Source organism: Psammomys obesus, unplaced genomic scaffold (genome assembly GCF_907164565.1).
Source record: "Psammomys obesus unplaced genomic scaffold, mPsaObe1.curated_primary_1811, whole genome shotgun sequence".
In the NCBI taxonomy this organism is placed as follows: domain Eukaryota; kingdom Metazoa; phylum Chordata; class Mammalia; order Rodentia; family Muridae; genus Psammomys; species Psammomys obesus.
In genome coordinates, this window is record NW_026596120.1 from 16,195,140 (window position 1) to 16,216,047 (window position 20,908).

General features: G+C 39.9%; 1 protein-coding gene across 1 annotated transcript in view; it reads right to left on the reverse strand.

Moving 5' to 3' along the window:
- Dock3 (dedicator of cytokinesis 3) overlaps positions 1–20,908 on the reverse strand; it is a 270,999-nt gene that overhangs the window by 50,304 nt on the left and 199,787 nt on the right. The window contains exons 27-32 of the mRNA XM_055629516.1: positions 20,111–20,209; positions 8,553–8,647; positions 6,472–6,547; positions 5,999–6,099; positions 5,677–5,735; positions 2,318–2,466 (exon numbers count right to left, since the gene is read on the reverse strand). Of these exons, the coding sequence (XP_055485491.1) occupies positions 2,318–2,466; positions 5,677–5,735; positions 5,999–6,099; positions 6,472–6,547; positions 8,553–8,647; positions 20,111–20,209 (579 nt within the window). The remainder of the gene's footprint in view (positions 1–2,317; positions 2,467–5,676; positions 5,736–5,998; positions 6,100–6,471; positions 6,548–8,552; positions 8,648–20,110; positions 20,210–20,908) is intronic.

The window sequence follows — 20,908 nt, forward strand, 5'->3', positions numbered from 1 at the left end:
CATGATCAGAATCAAGATAAAAAAATTCTTGGATTTTACTGACTTGAAGGGTATAAGTGACCTTTAACAAAGCATTTTCAACAAATATGGGTGTAGAATATATAGCAGAGGGCCAGTGCAATGGACCAGTTGGTAAGGGCACTTGCCACCAAGCATGACAACTTGAGTTTGACCTAAAGGATAGAAGAAGGAAAATCCTGCAAGTTAATCCTCTAACCTCCACACATGCACCATGATACCTATGGCCATACACATATTCACAAATACATAAACGTTTGTGATAAAAATGTTAAAGAATATAACAGACTGAAATGATGGGAGGCTAGAAAGTGGAGGCATGGGATTAAAAGAACAGAACACCTAAAAATGTGACAGCGGAGGGAGGCACAGAAATATTTTTTAACTAAGTACAACGAAGTCTATTTGTACTGGTTAGTTTTTGTCAACTTGACACACACACACACACACACACAACAACAACAACAACAAAAAACTAGTGTTACTCAGGAGAAGTGAAACTGAACCAAGAACATGCCTCCCTTAGCTTGGCCTGTAGGCATGTCTGCACGGTACTTCTTTGACTGTTGATTGATGTGGGACAGCACAATCCATTGTGGGCAGCGCCACCCCCAGGAAGGGGGTCCTGGGAGGTATCAGAAAGATGGATGAATATAGAAACATGCCAGTACGCAACTTCTCTCCATGGTTTCTGTTTTTGCTCCTGCTTGCTGTGCCTTTCCTGCCTACCTCAGCAATGGACTGTGACTGAGACTTGTGAGAAACATAAGCCCTCCAGTTCCCAAGTAGCTTTGTCAATGTTTGATCACAGCAATGGAAACTTACTGCAGATGACTCAGTTTGCTAGAGTGTCCAGAAGGATTCACAAAAACAGGATTAACTGGTTTTTAAAAATGTAAACTGACAAATAACAGCTGTATATATGTATGGGTACAGTATTATAACTTTCATTTTGTTTCTAAGATTCTTTATATTTTACATTGTTTCGCTGGCATGTCTGTGTGTACACCATGTGCATGCCTGGTGCCTACACAGGCTGGAAGATGGATCCCCGGGAGCTGGAGTTACAGACGATGTGAGCTGCCATGTGAGTGCTGAGAACTGAACTCAGGCCATCTGGAAGAGCAGCCAGTGCTCTGAACTGCTGGGCCATCTCTCCAGCCACGGTGTGATGTTTTGATACATAGACCACAGAATGACTAAATAAGACTAACATACACTCAACCTACCTATATATTTTTTTTTTTCTGAGAACATTTAAAATCTACTTTCTAAAGGCAGTTTTGAAATATAACCATGGTGTTTAGTTTTAATTGTCAACTTGCTCTCTCACAGATACCTAGTCTGTGTGAGAGATTGCTGGCCTGAGGTCCTGTCTGTGGTGGGTTGTTATGACGTGGAAAGAGTCTGCCCAAAGGCAGGCAGTATCATTCTCTGTTTTGAAGCTCAGGATTTTTTAAGAGTAGAGAAATCTGGCTGAGGTCTAAGGCGTCATGAATTCATTCTTCTCTGTTCTTGATGGTGGATGTGATTTTGGCTAGCTGGGGTGGCATGAACAAGGGGACAGCTTATAGCACACTGATGGAAACATCTCTTAGACCCAAACTCCTTTGAAATCCTGGGTTATTCTATGAAAACTATGAGAAGTCATCTGGTCTGGCTCCAGCCTTAGAAGTCCCTCAGCCAGAGAACAGAGGAAGGACAGCATGCTCCCAGGACCCTCTCTGACGGGAACAGCAGAGACCAGTGTCAGTCATTCTTTTTCTTCATCAGAAAGTTCTTTAACATATTTATCCCTTTCCTCTAATTCTTTTGTTTGCTTATTTGTCTTTGAGACATATTGCTATGAAGTCCAGGCTTTAGTACTTGCTATGTCATTCAGGCTGGCCTCAGACTCATGGCAATCCTCTTATTTCAGTTTGTTGAATGCTAGGATCTGGTCTCTTAACTTTTTTTTTTTTTTTTTCTTCGAAACAGGGTTTCTCTGTGCAGCCTTGGCTGTCCTGGACTTGTTTTGTAGACCAGGCTGGCCTCTAACTCACAGAGATCTGCCTGTCTCTGTCTTCTTGAGTACTGGGATTATAGATGTGTGCTACCATGCCCAGCTCTGGTAACTAACTTGATGAAGAAAATTCACATACTCACTTTGGCTAGCAAGTTATAAAAATGCTCTAAAGCAGGATTTAAGATGGTTAATTGTCCTATTAGAATCATGGCCTACTCATCTAGACTACCTGCCTGATGCAAACAGGTTAATTTCAAAAGAGAGTACTCCAAGCACTGACAGCTATTACTTTACCTGCTTGAAGTTGCCATTTTTTCTCTGCTCCCAGTCCATCATGTCGTGAAAGATAGGAATCATGATATTCCGCACTTCTGGCTGTGGGACCAGCGTCACCCCCAGAAAAGGACCAATCATTCCCGGAATAAAGTGGATCTTATGTTCACCTGAAAAATAAAACCCAGAGAGTATCAGTTCATTCCTGCTTTATTCCTTCCATAGAAGATTCACAAGTGGGGGCAAGCACGTGGTCCAATTTACAGTAGGGTTGGGGAATCTAGGTACTGTGTTTGCCTGGCATATATGAGCTCCTGCGATAGATCTGAATTTCTCAACACTGAAAAAGACAAACCAACATACCCCACTTTCAATTGCTTATTTATACTAGAAGCTTCCAAGAGGGGAAAATGATTTATTTTATGGTTTTTGAGATACTCCCTCTGCTTTTGAAAGCCTATCCAAGAAGCAAATGTTAGTTCTGAGGTTCATTCTGCATATTCTGATCTTGGTAACTTGGTGTCTGGTATAGTTAGTTGTTAGTCTCTTATGTTACTAGGAATTTCAAAGTCAAGTTCAATGTTAAAATATATGTCTAAACTCTGTTGTGGGCAGGTAGTAAGAGTGATAAAGCCAGAAGGTCTGTTTGGGGAAACAGTGGAATGAAAAATGCTACTGCTGCCAGGCAAGGTGGTGCATGCTGTAATCCTAGCACTCAGGGAGGCAGAGGCAGGCAGATCTCTGTGAGTTCTAGGCCAGCCTGGTCTACAAATCAAGTCCAGAACAGCCAAGGCAGAGAAACCCTGTCTCAAAACAAAACAAAACAAAACAACCACCCCCAAACAACTACCACCACCACCACACAAAACCTAAAAAAAAAAAAAAGGCCCTATTGTTGTAATTTTTTCCTTTTTTATTTTTTATTTAATTACAGTTTATTTACTTTTTATCCCAGCTTTAGTCCCCTACCAACCCATTCCCTCCCAACCCCACCCTCCCTCCCTCATCTCCTCCCTGCCCCTCTCTAAGTCTACTGATAGGGGAGGTCCTCCTCCTCTTCCATCTGACCCTAGTTTATCAAGTCTCTCAGGACTGGCTGCAAAGTCCTTCTCTGTGGTCTAGCAAGGCTGCTCCTCCCTTGGGAGGAGAGGCAAAGAGCCCACCACTGAGTTCATATCAGAGACAGTCCCTGTCCCCTTCATTAGGGAAACCCCCTTGGATGCTAAGCTGCCATGGGTAACGTCTGAGCAGGGGTTCTAGGTTATATCCATGCATGGTCCTTGGTTGGAGAATCAGTCTCAGAAAAGACCCCTGTGCACAGATATATTTGGTTCTTGTGGCGCTCCTGTCCTCTCCAGGTCTTACTAACTCCCCCTTCTTTCATACGATTCCCTGCACTCTGCCCAAGGTTTGGTTATGACTCTCAGTATCTGCTTTGATACACTGATAGGTAGAGTCTTTCAGAGGCCCTCTTTGGTAAGCTCCTGTCTTGTTTCTTGTTTTCTCCTACTTCCAGTGTCCATCCCATTTGTCTTTCTAAGTGAGAGTTGATCATCTTACCCCAGGACTTCCTTCTTGTTTAGCTTTTTTAGGTGTACAGATTTTAGTATGTTTATCCTATCTTATAGGTCTATGTGAATATATGCCGTGTGTGTCTTTCTGCTTCTGGGATACCTCACTCAGGATGATCTATTCTAGATCCCACCATTTGCCTGCAAATTTCATGCTTTCCTTGTTTTTAATTGTTGAGTAGTATTCTATTGTGTAAATGTACCACAATTCCTGCATTCATTCCTCCGTTGAGGGACATCTGGGTTGTTTCCAGGTTCTGGCTATTACGAATAAAGCTGCTATGAACATGGTTGAGCAAATGTCCTTGTTGTATACGTGAGCATATTTTGGATATATGCCTAGGAGTGGTATAGCTGGATCTTGAGTAAGTTAAAAAGTAACAAATCAAGTAATCCAATTAAAAAATGGGGTATGGAGCTAAACAGAGAATTCTCTGTAGAGGAATACAGAATGGTAGAGAAACACTTAAAGAAATGTTCAACATCCATAGCCATCAGGGAGATACAAGTCAAAATGACCCTGAGATTTCACCTTACATCCATCAGAATGGCTAAGATCAAAAACTCAAATGACAACACATGCTAGAGAGGGTGTGGAGAAAGGAGAACCCTCCTCCATTGCTGGCGGGAATGTAAACTTGTACAACCACTTTGGAAATCAATCTGGCACTTTCTCAGACAATTAGGAATAGTGCTGTCATTTTTTTTTTTTAAAGTGTTATTTTTTTCTAAGACAGGGTTTCTCTGTGTAGCCTTGGCTTTAAAAAAAAGTATTTTATTATTTTATGTGCATGGGAACTTTGCCTGCATATATGTAAAAGTGCACCATGTACATGCCTAATGTGTGTAGAGGCCAGAAGAGGGCAGATCCTCTGGAAATGAAGTTGTGAGTCACCATGTGGGTGCTGGGAATTGAACCAAGGTCCTCTTTAAAAGAGTAGTCAGTGCTTTTAACTGCTGAGCCACCTCTCCAGTGCCCCCTATTGCTGTTTTACACCTTACTTTTCATCTCTGGATCAGGGTGAGAATGGTTCATACATCACTTTAAGTTTCTATGACTGTTATTCCTATGGCTTAAGAGGTGTAAGTTTAGCTTAAATAATACTTCATTGGAAATATAACTAATTTTGAAAACTCTTCCTGACAGAAGACTCATCTTTCCAGAATTCCAGTTGACCCAGCTTGTCATCTAGGCGTTCTAGAACACTAGAACATCTAGGTGTTCTAGAACACTCTACCAGAAACACCAACCTGACTTTAACAGGTGTTAAAGTCTGACCTAACAGGTGTAAAGCACCTGTTAGAGGTGTTTAAGGAAAAGCCAAAGCCAGTTTTACCAAGGCTGACTCTCATGTAAGTGGCATCAGGTACACGACCTGGATACATGAATACCCGAGGTGCCAAGTTTACTCTTATCTTTATTGAAGCCAACACCTGTCCTTGTTTTCATGGTGTCTCCATGAGCTACATGTCTAAGCCTGTAACACTTAGACAGGGTCATGAGTAGTACAGAGGCTCTAACAGCATGGATTTTCAAGCAGGAAAAACTACTGAGCCTTTCTCATGCTCTTTTAAAACTTCAGTTCTCAAAATGGAGTGCACATGCCATACTAGGATCATCTGAGCCAAAAGCTTGCTGCCAAGGAAGGGTGTTATGTACATATGCTATACTATGTCGCTCATCTGAGGTGTTATAGTAAAGCTATGTGAGGATCTTTGGGGTCTAAGCTGGTATTCAGAAAGCTTCGAAGAATTACTTTTTATTTACAGATGCAGTATATGAGGAAAGATTCAGTAGAAAAGACCTACCCAGGTTCTGCCACATGCTGAACAGTTCATATGCCATCATCACACGCATGTCCCCGTACCTGGAAACAGCAACACAGAAGTCAACTATTAGTGGAGGGAGGTTTGGGGAGATAGACCTGAAAATCTAATAAGGTCAGTACATTAAATATTATTTCTAATGCTCTCAAAATACTAGGCCATTTGGTTATTTACTGAACTTTAATACTTGGCTCCTTGGGGAACCATCCTTGTGAGGAACTTGTGGGCTTCTAAAAGCGCCTGTCTTAGAAATAGTCCCATCTGGGCAAGTGGTAGAGACATGAACAGAAGACATCTGTCTTACTTATCTAGAATCTTCTTTCTCTTGGCTGAAGTAATGATTTCTAGCTGAAGGCTTGGCTGGTTTATGAACAGAACTGCCAGGCTAAAATAAGAATTCCACACCTAGAAAGACAGAAAAAGAATCACGTGACTCCCTAAGCCCTTAACCTTGCAGGGAAAGTTACTAAATACATGCAGCTAGCAGAGAGTCCATTTTATACTCATAAATTATTTTCTTAAGATTTCCCCCATTTAACTACCTTTAGAAATAGACCCTTCCCCATTTTCGCTTTCTTGATTCTTTCTGAAGCCAACATCATACATCTTCATAAATGCCTGGCTTCCAATATTTCCATTGCGGAGGCTCTCAGGTCATATTAAAATAACCATCAGCCTCAGAATCTACAATACTATGAATATATTAAAGCACAAAGGGTGAGTGTTAAATTTAGCTCTCGGAGTCACTGGACACTGATGGGTCTCAGGTTCTCCTACCTTGAAGTCAAAGTCTGTGTCTGTGAAGTTCTTGTGCAGTGCAGAGGACAGGTACTGGACAGTGGTGACTATGATGCTACAGTGAGGAGACAAGGCAATGGTAGAATTAAAAGACTAGCAGTGGTACAGTCAGCCTCAGTTGTCTGCCTGTAGGCAAACTTCTTGAAGACAACTTACCTACACATTATGCAAGATGTGGCTTTAAAGAAAAGAGAAAATGGCACAAACTACACTGAAAACCATTTTTCAGAGAAATGCCCGTTAGTAGGTAAGACAGCAAAGGGTATTAGTGGGTCACTGATAACTCTTCTCTCTAACTCCTGTGGTTCTTTAGGACTTCTAGCTGAAAAGTAATTTCTAGTATTCTGGGCATCTTTGGATAAAAATACAGACTGAGCACTTTGTAAGCTTTAGAGTATAATTTTATTATTTTACCAGGTAGTATGAATTTATAATGATTAAATATTTTCTTTTGTCATGTACTATTTCTTCCTGACTTCAGCCTTTGAACTAGAATATCACTCTTAATCTTTGCCTGGCACATGTTAGAAAGCTGGCTTGTTAGAATTAAGTTGAAGTCTAAAGGAATGGAAGTGTGATGGGTGGTTAAAGGTTTTATTATAGAGAGTCTTGGCAATGCGGCAAAAGAACTATGCTTAGGAGTGCACTAGCAGGTAAGTACAGGCAGGAAGAGTGTAAGAGGGAGAGGGTGTAAGGTACAACACGTAAACAAGGCCCTCTAAATCAACATGATGAAAGCTTCTATGAACTCACAGAGACTGAGGCAGCGCGCATAGGGCCTGCACAGGTCTGCACCAGGTTCTCTGTATATATGTTATGGCTTCCAGTTTGCTGTTTTAAATGGGATTCTTGAGTGTGTGAGCAAGTGGCTCTCTGATCTCTTCTCGGGCTCTGTTCCTTCTGTTTAATCACATTTTTCCAATGCCAATGTGATAGTTTTGTTTTGTCTTACTATATTTTATTCTGTTAGGTCTTATAATTATCCCCTCGAAGCCTGTTGTTTTCTAATGAGTGACAGAAAGGAAGTAGACCTGGATGGGAGAGGAAGTAGGGAGAAACTGAGAGGAAGAGGAAGTGGTAATCAGGATATATTATATGAAAAATAATTTATTTTTAGTAAAAAGAAAAAAGAGTGGCCATCTGGGTCTTGGTTCAGAAGAAGAGAAAAGCAAGAGAGTATATAAAAGAGACACAGTTTTCTAGTAGAGCAGGGTGTCAACATGCATCAGGGTGAAAAGAGTGGGGCTAGTCTTTTAGGACATGCTAGAATAGCTGAAGTTTTCAGAGTGGAGCTAAGAGACAAAAACAAGAGATATCTAGACAGATAAACACTATTTGAGGAAACACTTGTGCAACTTCCTATCATTCCTTTGTCCTGGACAAAGCATTTGCAGGTTTTAAGGAAAAAAAAAAAGAATACTATAAAGAATTCAACATGAAAAAAAATCACATTGGTTTGTAATACACTTAACATAAATAACCTGACCGCATTCTATAGAAACATAAAAGACAGATCGGTGAGAGGGCAGCAGGCTAATAGTGAATACCAAGTAATCAATACTAGACTGAGATCAGATGAACAAATCTCTTACTACATGTATCACTTGTCTAGTTTGGCAAGAGGAAGCAAGACAGCTGTAGCATTCCAGCTCTACACTCAGAAGTGGTCAGAGCTTTGCAGCCAGGGCTCAGGTAGATAGTTAGCACTAACTCTAGGAGGCAGTTTCTGTCTGGCAGACAATATGACTCAAAGCAGGAGGTGAGCTTTGTCTACAGCTGCAAGGCAACAGAGGTTAATGGCTCCTTCCTAGTGTTGTACTTACCATCTGTAACATACCTTACTCTATCACAACTGTAGACTCTGCCTTTTGAATTATCTTTGATTCTTTACTCTCATTGTCTTTATGGCTAGTGGCCAAATCCTATGGATTATATCTTCAAATAAATTTTCTACTTGTCAGCTCCACTCTCTTCTCAGTTTGGTCTCACTCACATATTCGTATTACCCCCCAGCTTGAGAAGAGCTCTGCAGATGCCAGTACAGGACTTTCCTTACTCACTTGCTTGTCAATAGTCTCATCACCATCCAGTCTCGAGGAAAGACGCTCATCTTCATTAGGTTTCTGAACACACAGAAAATCTTCAGCAGAAATTCCTGATCACAGAAGAAAAGCCATGTGAGTCAGTGCTACTACTGCTGTCCCATTTCCTCATTTGGTTCTTTCTGAACTTTCTGCTATGAGAATATATGGACTAGTGGGTTAGATATAGTTCCCTCTCTGAGTTGCTTCTCTCTTACAGGTTATATGAGAATGAATTCAGGATATTCTTCCAGACTATATGGGAGCAGAGCAAAATCTGGTAGACTCGGGACAGCTTATATCAACTCCAGATCCATACCTAAAACCTAAGAGTCCAGGGCAGAGTAGCCTCCAGCAGAACTATCAGACTGAGTCCATGCATGCCAGTCTCTAAGAAAGAACCCCAATGCAGCATTTAATGGTAAGAACAAGCTTCCTTTGAATATTAGGAACACTTTGTTGAGGAAAAAAACAAAAACAAAAACACTTTAGGAATGGAAGCGTAAGAACATCCAAAAGTTCCTGGGGCTGAAGATCAACAGTAGAAGGTATACTTAGCACACATGATGCTGAGTTCAGTTCTCAATACCACCCCCCAAAAAAACAAAGCAAACCTCACAAACTCTCTAGTAAACCTGTGTTCATGAAAATAATGAAGAGTCTATTAACAATTCAGTTTACATAATTCAAGAATGTGCTGGCTACTTTTATCAATTTGACACAGAGTCAGCTAGGAAGAAAGAACCATAACTGAAGAATTGCTTTGATTAGATTGACCCTTGGAGAATTTTTTAAAAAACTTTAAAAATGTATTTAATTTTTATTTTTTTATGTGCATTAGTGTGAAGATGTCAGATCCCTTGGAATTGGTGTTACAGACAGTTGAACTGGGGTCCTCTGAAAGAGCAGATGGTGTTCTTAACCACTGAGCCATCTCTCCAGGGAATTTTTTTCTTGATTAATGCTTGATGTGGGAGGAGCCTATCCAGTTCTGGGTGCCACCTCTGGCTGATGTGACCGTGGGCTGCTTAAGAAAGCACATCGGGCAAACTGAGCGAAGTAAACAGTAAACGGGGCTTCTCCAGCATCTGCGCTTTACTTCTGGCCTCCAGACTGCTGCCTCTGGTTCCTGCCTTGGCTTCGCTGTAACCCGTAGGCTAAACCCTGTCCTCTGGTTCCTGCCTTGGCTTCCCTGTAACCTGTAGGCTAAACCCTGTCCTCTGGTTCCTGCCTTGGCTTCCCTGTAACCCGTAGGCTAAACCCTGTCCTCCCCCAGTTGGTTTTGGTAAATATTTTACTACAGAAACAAAAAGCAAACAAGAACAAAAAGTTTAGTAAGGAAAAATGAATTTTGTCTACTCTTCCTTACCTACTTCAACATTCAACTACAGAACTTCAGCAGCCATAAAAACCTAGCAGCCTAGCAGCCATGTGATAAAATAAGTTTTAGAGCCCCCCAAAAGCCCTTCTCCAGATAACTACTATTATTGGACCTGTCTGACAGCTCCTTGGACAAGCCTACAATCAGGGCTGTCTTTATTTAATATAATTCTGAGCTTATCTAGCTATCCACAGGACATCTGTTGAAAAAAAAATCCAGTCACATTTTAACATTCTAGCTACATGATACATTCACATTAATTGGAACAAAAAGAGACTTGCCAAAAAGCTTCAAGGAAAATCTGAAGAGTGAGGTATCTATAGGGATCTGTGAAAAGACTAGATATATTCCTTGGATTCTAGAAGGCCACACATATGCTGGGCTGCTCATATGGCCAGAAAAGACCCACAAAGCTCAAATCTCCTCTGACAGAACATGAGGTTCCATATAAACAGAACTGCAAAGAGATAGACCTGTAAAATGCTGGCATATTAAAGGGAAGCCCCAGGACGTATACAGAGCCTTTAGCAAAGTATAGAGATTTACTGATTTTTGAACAATTAGAACATCTCTGTCTAATTGTTACATGATCACCAATTTAAGTGACTGGAAACACCTGTGGATACAAACAATCCAGAATATGGACTTAAAGAATTAGTTCAGGAAAAAAAAATCAGTAAATAAATGAACATCATTACAGTCAGGCATGGTGGTGCATGCCTTTAATCTCAACACTTGGGAAGCAGAAGCAGGTGGATCCCTGAGTCTGAGGCCAGCCTGGTCTACTGACTGACTTCCAGGACAGCCAGGGCTGCACAGAGAAACTCTGTCTCAAAACCAACCAACCAACCAACCAACCAACCAACCAACCAACCAACCAACCAGCCAACCAACCAACCAACCAACCAACCAACCAACCAACCAAATATCATTACTAGCAAAACCAATAAAAATCCACAACAAACCCTGAGGTGGGAGTACTCTGATTTCCAGAGTAGCCACATTAGATAAATGTTTAGCTTTTCCCAAATATATAGGATAGGAAAAAAAAGATACATAGGATAGATAGCCTGAAGAGAAACAAATACAAGGTCATAGACATAGAAAAGGCAAAGAATTTCATTCTGTGGGCATAGAAAACATTTCCAACATAATATCAGAAAAATCACAACTTTTAGTGAAAGAGATGCTGGTCCAGATACAGGAGAGACATTTAGAATATCGAACAGACAGGACCAGGAGAGAACGCTCCCTTGTGATACCGTAACTAAACCATGAAGTACACAGAACAAAGAAAATACAGTGGACGGAGAAAAGAGAGAAACAAGAAGCCATGTACAAAGGAGTGCAATTTTCTTGTTTTGTATGCAAATATCAGATCATTCCAGTACTGTTTATTGAGGCCGCCCCTTCATTAAATCGTCCTGGCCTCACTATTGGAAATTAATGATGTAAACATAAAGACTTATTTCTGAACTCTTCATCTTAGTTTTATTGATTTACTGTGTCCTTTTGGCACTGTCAATAATATTGTTTTTAAAGAAGGGTTCTTACTCTGTGGCCCTGACTGGCTCAGCCTTGAATTCACAGAGATTTGCCTGCCTCTTCCTCAAGTGCTGGTATTAAAAGACCTGGACCACCATGTCCCAGCTTGCCACTGTCAATCTCGGTTACTTGTTCCTTTGTAGTAAGTTCTAAAGTGTACTTTTTCAACAACATCCTTTTAAATTCAATTAAAACTGCATCAAGTCTCTTTAAAAATGGAGATGGAATTTTGATAAATCGTACATTAAAACTGAAGGTCAATTTTGGAAGTACTCCCGTCTTCACATAAAATTTTCTAATCCATGAAGATATGGATTATCTTTCCACTTATGAGTTTTAACTGCTTTCCCCAATTATTTTATTGATCTTGATATAATACGTACTTTTTTTATTTAGCTATATTTATGTGTGATATACATATGTGCACACCCAGCCTTCTATTTTTTAAGACAGGGTCTTTGATAGATTCAGTGAGATTGGCTAGGCAGAGAGCTGAGGGGATCCTCCTCCCTCCACCTCCTTCGTACCTGGACAACTGGCATACACCTATATCCAGCTTTTTATGTGGGTTCTGGGAAACAAAAATCAGGTACTCGTATTGTGCATCAAGCACGCTGACAACTGAACCACTTTCTCAGCCCAGAATTTGTTTCCTACTTCAATTTTATTTTACCACTCTTTCTAAAGTAAAAGTAATGAAATAGATAATGTAAACTCTTATACTTGACACTCATGACAAGATACCATTTATCTGCACCAAAATCTTCTTCATGTTGTCTTCTTTAGGCATTGTCACAGCAAAACTACTGGCTGTCTCAATGCTGTGTACATGAGGCATCAAATTGGAAGGTGCTTCTGACACACTGGGGCTGGTGTTGTGAAGAAAGATTGTTAAACAAAAAGAAGGATGTTCCTGGATTCTATGTTTCAAATGAAGAGACCACCACCACATTTACACAGCACTCAGAAAGGCTCCCACAGTTTCCAAAATCCAGAAAACAACCTGCCCGCAGATAACCCTCATCTTTGCTCCTCTCCCTGGAACATACCCTTCTCTCTTTCTCATACACTTGCTAAAGGCTGTTCAGTGAGGATGATGGTGCAGAGTTTTCTGTCCAGTTTTAGTTGACACTCCTAAGATAGTCTGCAGACTAGGGTTCTCTGTTCCCTTTCCAACCTCTGACCTTGTCCCCTTCTTTCTTCATGGGTTCACAGAGGTATGGACTCTGGAGATAGGTACCCTCTCTAGCAACCCCCCCCTTATTTATGTGTTTTGTCTTAAAAGGCCTCTTTTGCTTCTTGGATGCACTTGGCAAGAAATGAGGCTGCCAAACTGAACCTGCAAGCCTGGATCAGGGCTGGGAGTTTGGAAGGGAGGTTAGCACCTCTCCTTGGTCCCCTCCCAAGAATTATTTTTATATTTCATTTTCATACTTATTTAGTGCTAATGAATAAAATATAATTGTGTTTTGAATATTGATCTTATATTCTGCAGCCTTGCTGAACTTGTTACTATTTTTTTATGAAGTAACCTCAAACCCACAGATCCTCATGGTTCTGCCTCCAGAGTGCTGCGTGTACACCACCACCCACCACCCAGCTACTTTTGTTAGATTTTTGTTGTCACTAGATACCTTAGAGGTTTTGTTTTGTTTTCTGGAGACAGGATTTCCCTGTGTAATGGATTTGCTTTGTATACTAGGCTGGTCTCGAACTCACAGAGAACTGCCTGCTTCTGCCTCCCTGAGTGTTCTGAACACAGATGGAGCTCAGAGTAAGGCATCTGGAATCTGAATTCTCTAAAATGAAAAGTCAGATAGATTGTAATCAAATAGAAGTGGAAAACGATAAGCCGCTCTACTTAGAATAAGTCAAAATTAAAAAATTATTGTCAAATAAAGTAAGCAAAGCAGAAGAAAGTCAAAGCAGAGGTCAAGACCTAACTTCTCCTGGAGAAAAAACAGAACAGAGCTTCACAACAGCACTATTGACACAAGATCTGTCCTGAGTCCACTTGTCCTAGGGACCTTAGTAATAAATACATAAAAGATTAACATGTAACTAGAGGTCTCCAATATCAAAGGCCTGGTGCTTTAATTGTGAGAAATATGGTCATTTGAAACAAACTGTGAACAAGGCATCTCTAAGGGCAATGCTTTCTTCTAAACATACACCAGAAAGAAGGCCTCGGCTTCCAAGGGTATGCAGGCAATGTGGAAGGGTTGTCACTGGTAAACAAGTGTAGGTACAAGAGAGATATCCAAGGCAACTTCTTGCTGTTGGGGAATGAAATGGGGGTCCTAGTAGCATAAAGTAAAAGCTGTCTGCCTCTTTTCAACCAGAAAATAACAAACAGGCAGGAAACCCTCAAGCAAGTATTGCAGATCTAATGTATGCTACTGCAGGCAGTGCTGCTCTAGACTTGGCCATGGATAAACATCTTACACTAGCCCTCAAAATTCAATATTATAAAATAACTACTGGAGTTTATGGTCTTTTGCCCTTAGGGACAGTAGGAATGGTCTTGGGAAGGAGCACTTTGACTTTTCAAAGATTCATTGTGTATCCAGGAACCTAACATGGGTGATAGGCTTGCTTAGCTGTTACTGTTTCCCTATATTAAAGGCAAAGCTGCTCCAGTAGAAAGATCAGGCTTTGGAAGTACAGGAAAGTATATATTTTGTCAAACAGTTGTTAAGGATCAGAGGCCAAAATTAAAGTTGCAAATGAATGACACTGAAATAAAAGGGTTCATGGATATAGAAGCTGATGTATCTATCATTTCACAAAATCAGAATGGCCATTCTCAAGGCTTACATCCAGTTTCTAGGAATTAGGAAGTTACCACAGATAAAACTTAACTTTAGTAGAAAAGAGACTACAAAATGCCTATCTGGATCACACAGACACAAACTGGACTACATTTCGGTTATTTTGCCTTCAACTCATTCTCCTACTGGGCTCAATATACAAAGGGAAAATAGTATTTTAGAATAGATCTTCTTAGAACACAAAGTAAAAAAATTAAAGACATACAGAAAAGGTTTCTGAATTAATTATAAAGGAAGAATAAAACTATGTCAATTGTCAGGAACTTACTCAGCAGAAATTGTAGTACTTTATACTAATATTGAGATTACTTCATTATGGGTAATCAGTGAAAGTTAGCAAAGAGCTAATAATCTAAGTGGCTTCAGTTTATAAAAAGGACTAATTGTATTCTCCCCCATATAGTGAAAGGAATGCCAATTCCTGAAGCACCTACATTCTATACTGATGCAAATAAGTTGGGACTGGCTGGTTATAAGTCAGAAAAAAATCCAAGTCCAAAAATCAAAGTCCATATACTTCAGTTCAAAAATCAGAGTTGTGGGCTAGAGAGATGGCTCAGAGGTTAAGAGCACTGCTGTTCCTCCAAAGGTCCTGAGTTCAATTCCTAGCTGGCTAACAAACACCTATAATGAAATCTGGTGTCCTCTTCTGGTGTGCAGATGTACATGCAGGCAGAACACTATATATATAATAAATAAATAAATCTTTAAAAAAATCAAGAGTTATATATAAGTCTTATTATTAGATTTTCCTGAACCTCTTAATATAATTACTGACTCTCACTATGCAGAAAGAGTTATTTTGCATTTAGAAACTGCTGAATTTATTCCGTACAATTCAGAATTAATCTTGTTATTTATTCAACTGCAGCAGGCAATCAGAAATAGAAATCATTCATTACATATCAGCCATATTTGGTGTCATACGGGCTTGCCAGGTCCATCAGCACAAGGAAATGAAGAAACTGACCAACTATTCATGGGTAATATGTTAGAAGCCTCAAAATTTCATGAAAACACTATGTTAACAGTACAAGCTTAAAGGAAAAAAAAATCTATCACCTGGTAACAAGCCAAGGAAATTATAAGAAAATGTCCTACTAGTTCTTTGTATAACCAAAATCCATTACCTGCTGGAAGGAATCCTAGGAGTACCAAAAGAAATAAAATCTGGCAGATGGATATGTTTCATTTTGCAGAATCTGGAAAACTAGTCTTTGTACACTATATCACTGATACATACTCAGGGTTTCAATTGGCAACTGCTTTGAGTTCTGAAAAGGCTGATACTGTAATTACACTTTTAGTGGGAATAATGACTATTACGGGGATACCTATACAAATTAAGGCTGACAGTGTCCTCACATGTCTCCAGTAAGATGAACAGTTCTTTGCATATTATAATATAAAGCACATTACAGGAATGCCACACAATCCTACAGGACAAGCAGTTGTAGATATCTAATCTCACCTTAAAGGAAATGCTTATTTTTAAAAAAAGGAAGAATAAAGACCTCCAGGGACATACCAAAGAGTGCTCTGTTAACTTTAAATTTTCTGAACATTAATGAGAAAGGAACAACAGCAGCTGGGAAGACACTGGGTTATAGAAAAACCATGGAATTAAATCAGTCTATATACTATAAAAATATATTAACATTATAGAAGTCAGCAATGTTTTACATCGGGGACACTGATTTGCTTGTATTTCCTTAGGAAATGAAAAGCTATGAATACCATCAAAACTAATAAAGCTCACAGTTGAATACAGGAGGTCTTCTGAAAACCTTCACCACTGACCCAAAAAGAGCAAAGAAAAGAGCCTGGCCAGCCACTGCCTTCCCCTGCCAGCCAGAAAAGCCTGGACAAAAATCATTCAGCATTTAACCACTGACAGGCCTATGAGCAGGAGTTTGGTTTCCTGAAATACAGAACCATCCACAATGTAGAGCAACAACAGACCTATGAGTAGGACTTTAAGACAAGGCTATAATGAATACCACATCCTGCATGCCCAAGTCAGGCTGTAGGCCAAAGGTTCACAGAGCTGGGGACAGAGATTAAGAGACTTCAACAAGGAACTCCAGAGCACACGGTGCTAGAAGACAAGACAGTTAGGAGTATAAAAAGGTTCAGAAAACTATAATTTGGGTACATTTGGGTACAGTTTTCTGTACCCAAATTATAGGAAAGAGAAGCATTGCTGTTAGTTTTTTTCTCAGTTGTGGATATGCCCCTGAGAGATCAACAGAAAGATCACATCAGACATCCAAGAAACCTGGAAAAACACACTGGAAAAAATGGATAAGTAAAAAAACCGCAACAGTAGTGGGGCAACAGGGAGCACCCAGGGCAGCCTCAAAACTACACAGTTAGTAGCTAAAACAAATGGAGGGAAATGTACTGTGATTTATTTTCTGTGTCTGGCCCTTTAAAGGATCCCCAGTTGTTCATCAGCTGGCCCCTTGGGAATTCTTAGCTGTTAGAAATGCTTGACCCTATGACCTTCAGTGTTGGTCATTTTTATGGCTTTTGTAAGCATTTAAAAATCTGGTCTTCTTCTTGGCTGTTCCGGGCTCACTTTGTAGATCAGGTTGGCCTTGAGCTCATATGTATCGGCCTGCCTCAGCCTCCTTGAGTGCTGACGTTACAGGTGTGTGCCACCACGCCCAGCCTGAGTCTGTTCTTAAATTTCACTTAAATTTTATTACATAGACTCACAACCTTAAGGACTCCCCAAATTTCCAGCAACATATAAGGGAACTCTGATTTCCCAGTAACAGAATATTACAGGTCCAGAGTTTAATTACAACTTATTTTGAACTAATTTTCATCCTCTTAATCATTCCCTGCCCACCTGTGTCTAACCTAATATACTTATTCCTATCAGGAAAAAACTATCAGGTAGAAACAAGTCAAGAAATTAAGAATGTCCTCAGTATTTTGAGGCTGATAGCAGAAATTTCCCATTTTGTTGTAACTCATTTACTGGATGTTTCTATAATGTATTTGAAAAGTGTCTTGACTTAGATTTCCTGTGTTCTATTACTATGAAACGGTTACTAAACCGGAACATACAATCTGAGGTAACCTAAATCTCTTTTCCCATGACATCACCACTCATACTTAGATTCAGAATAAATACTTATCTCTTTTGGTATAATAATTTTTTTTTTGAGTCAACACACTTGTGGCAGGCAGCATCTCGATGACAACCAGAACTTTCCATGAAAAATAACCAAGCTCAAGGCCTTTGTTAGCTTTTATACTCATCTCTAAAATGTAGCTAATATTTCTGAAACTACAGCCTACAGATGGGAAAAGGATCTCCACCAATCCTGTATCTGACAGAGGTTTAATATCCAGAATATATAAAGAACTAAAGAAGTTAAAAAGCAACAAATCAAGCAATCCAATTAAAAAATGGAGTACAGAGCTAAACAGAGAATTCTCTGTAGAGGAATACAGAATGGCAGAGAAACACTTAAAGAAATGCTCAACATCTGTAGTCATCAGGGAAATGCAAATCAAAACAACCCTGAGATTCCACCTTACACTCATCAGAATGGCTAAGATCAAAAACTCAAGTGACAACACATGCTAGAGAGGATGTGGAAAAAGGGGAACCCTCTTCCATTGCTGATGGGAATGCAAACTTGTACAACCACTTTGGAAATCAATCTGGTGCTTTCTCAGACAATTAGGAATAGCGCTTCCTCAAGATCCAGCTATACCACTCCTGGACATATATCCAAAATATGCTCAAATATATAATAAGGACATTTGCTCAACCATGTTCATAGCAGTTTTATTTGTAATAGCTAGAACCTGGAAATAACCCAGATGTCCCTCAGTGGAGGAATGGATACAGAAATTGTGGTACATTTACACAACGGAATACTACTCAGCACTTAAAAACAAGGAAATCACGAAATTTGCAGGCAAATGGCGGGATCTAGAAAAGATCATCCTGAGTGAGGTATCCCAGAAGCAGAAAGAAACACATAGTATATACTGACTTATAAGTGGATATTAGAGTATCTGTATATAGGAAGAAAGTCCTTAATACAAAAGAAAGAGAATGAGCTAGGCACTGTGAAGTCCTGTAATGTCAGCTTTCAGGAGGTACTGGTAGGAAGATTGCTAGTTTGAGACTAGCCTGGGATACACAGCGAGTTCAAGACCAACCTGAGCTCCACAGCCAAAATCCCATTCCCTGCAAAAAACAAGGCCGGAATATAACTTATTGGTAAAGGTATATGCCTGGAATGCCAAGCCTGAGTTTCAGTGCCAGCACTACAAAACGAAACAAGATAGACTAAAACAAATCAAGGGGGAAATGACTGTGCAGTATTTGACAGCTATGACAATAAGTCAAGTTGAGAGGAGAGGTATACTAAGATGACGATACCCAAAGTGCAGAAGACAGATGTGAAAACAAAACAAAGCACACTAGAAATGAGGCAACCAATTTCTGGACAAGCAACATAAACAAAAGAAATAGAATCATAGTACAGCTTTGGCTCTCTACCAATTTCAATAAAAATGTGTAAAATCTACATTAGAAGAACAGCAGGAAAGGTGGGCATGTGAAAGAGGAATAACTGAAAAGAGCCCTCCTAATTTTCCTTGGAAAGAAGCAAATAGATAGCTAACAAAATCTAACCATTTTCAGTAGAAGCTTCCCGAAGAACAGCATATTAAAAAAAGCTGCTCTTAAGAAGGAACTGGCTATTTGCCAAGCTAAGCCAAAAAATAACTGTTTAATATATATATTACAAGCTTTGTGAATAATTTCAGCTTTTACAATCACAAATACATTTCTGTAATAAAAACAAAAGCTAATGATGTTAGTCTGATTGAGACTCAGCATCACACACATAGGATAAAAAAAATCTAGCACAGGCAAGTCTGTATTTTCTGGCTCTACACCTCAGCTTGATCATTGCTTGACTTGTATTTTGATTAACTTTACAGGTAGGTCGTATGTGATACCAACCTGCAGAGATCTATCTGTGAAGAGAAGGCAGAATCAGACATCAGAAGTGATAACTGACACAACAGAGTTAGTGAAGATTATGTAAGTGGACAACGGTGGGGTATATCACTCTAACGTACAAGTGACTGGGTTCTAAATAAAAGCAGAGCACAGACACGAGTCTGAGATATCCTTAGCCCAAGGAGGAAGCAACATGGTCTGATATAGACACAAACTGCAGCAGTCTTTGAGTAGCTGATGCAATCCTTAGCAAGGGCAATGTTCTGTTGTCTGGACTTCAGGCTCATTTCTCGGTACCATCTACCCCTCAGTCCTTCAAATTCAAAGCCTGGCAGCTCAAGGTAGGAAGCGGATATCTTAGCTCTCTACAGCTATTCTCCAGAAGGACATTCAAATAAACAAACACTGTCATCATCATCAATAGATTGTTACTAAAGCAGTAAAGCCTGGCTCGCACAGAATAAAACGTAAGAACGGGAACGTCCTGGCTTTCTGACCCAGTGTGCTTCGGGTTATTATTTAATAGACACTAATGTTCACAAGGCTGCTATCAGCCAGAGAAAAATTTTCAAGTGTTAACCTGGCATCAGACTATGTGAAGGGCACTGCCAGACTTCAGCTGTTGGATGTCACATAGTTTACTGTAAACTGGGCTGCTGAATCCAATACCCTAAGGCAGTGATGGCCACTTGAATACAACCCCGTGACAAAGAGAAGCCTATGGGCAGTTGCAGCTGCCTGCTTCCTTTCCTGGGTGAAAAGCCAGTTCTCTGTTACCTACCTTGAGTTCATCTTTGCTCTGGAAGTTGTCTAAGAGGTGCTGGTAATGGGTGTCACACATCTGCCGGAGCAGTGAGAGGAGGCAGGACACATATTCACCCTGGGGCCAATCCAAAGACAAAACCAAAAATAGAACCACTTAGCACAGGGGCTTTCTTCTCCAGATCACAGAGGGGAAGGCGAGAGAGGGGAGGGTTTGTGATGGCCCCAAATGTTCATGAGAAAAGGTGACAACCGTGTTCCTGAAAATGAACTGTTTTTTTTCTAGGAATGCTTTGGAGTTTTGTAGTATAAGGTTATTGAAAAACCTTCACTTACAACATGGAACACTGCAAAGTGAAATATTAATTATCATTTTCTCTATGGTAAAGTTTTGATTAAATAGTCTTTTATTGTCAAGAGTACAATACTGAAGTCTGCAGAGGTTACTTGGAAAAGGAGCTTCTCCTTCTCTGAACAAAATCTGGATCATATGCTGGGAGAAGGCAGCTCTTCAACAAAGATATTCTTGGGAAGGACAGCTGAACTGGGAAAATGGGACATAAGTGATCAAAAAATAAAAATTGATTTTGGGAGGGAATAAGCCATGAACTTCAAGGCATATTTAAGTATTATTATGAGTTTTTTTAAAGCCAATTTAAGATACACTTAAAAAAAAAAACTGCTTTAAGGACTCCAAAGACCATGCTATGGCAATTACTGACATGGTTGTTAAAAAGCTGTTTCCTCAGAGCAGAAAACGTATTTTTTACCTAGATGATTTTAAAGTTTTTCTAAATTTAAGAGAATTTGATAATAG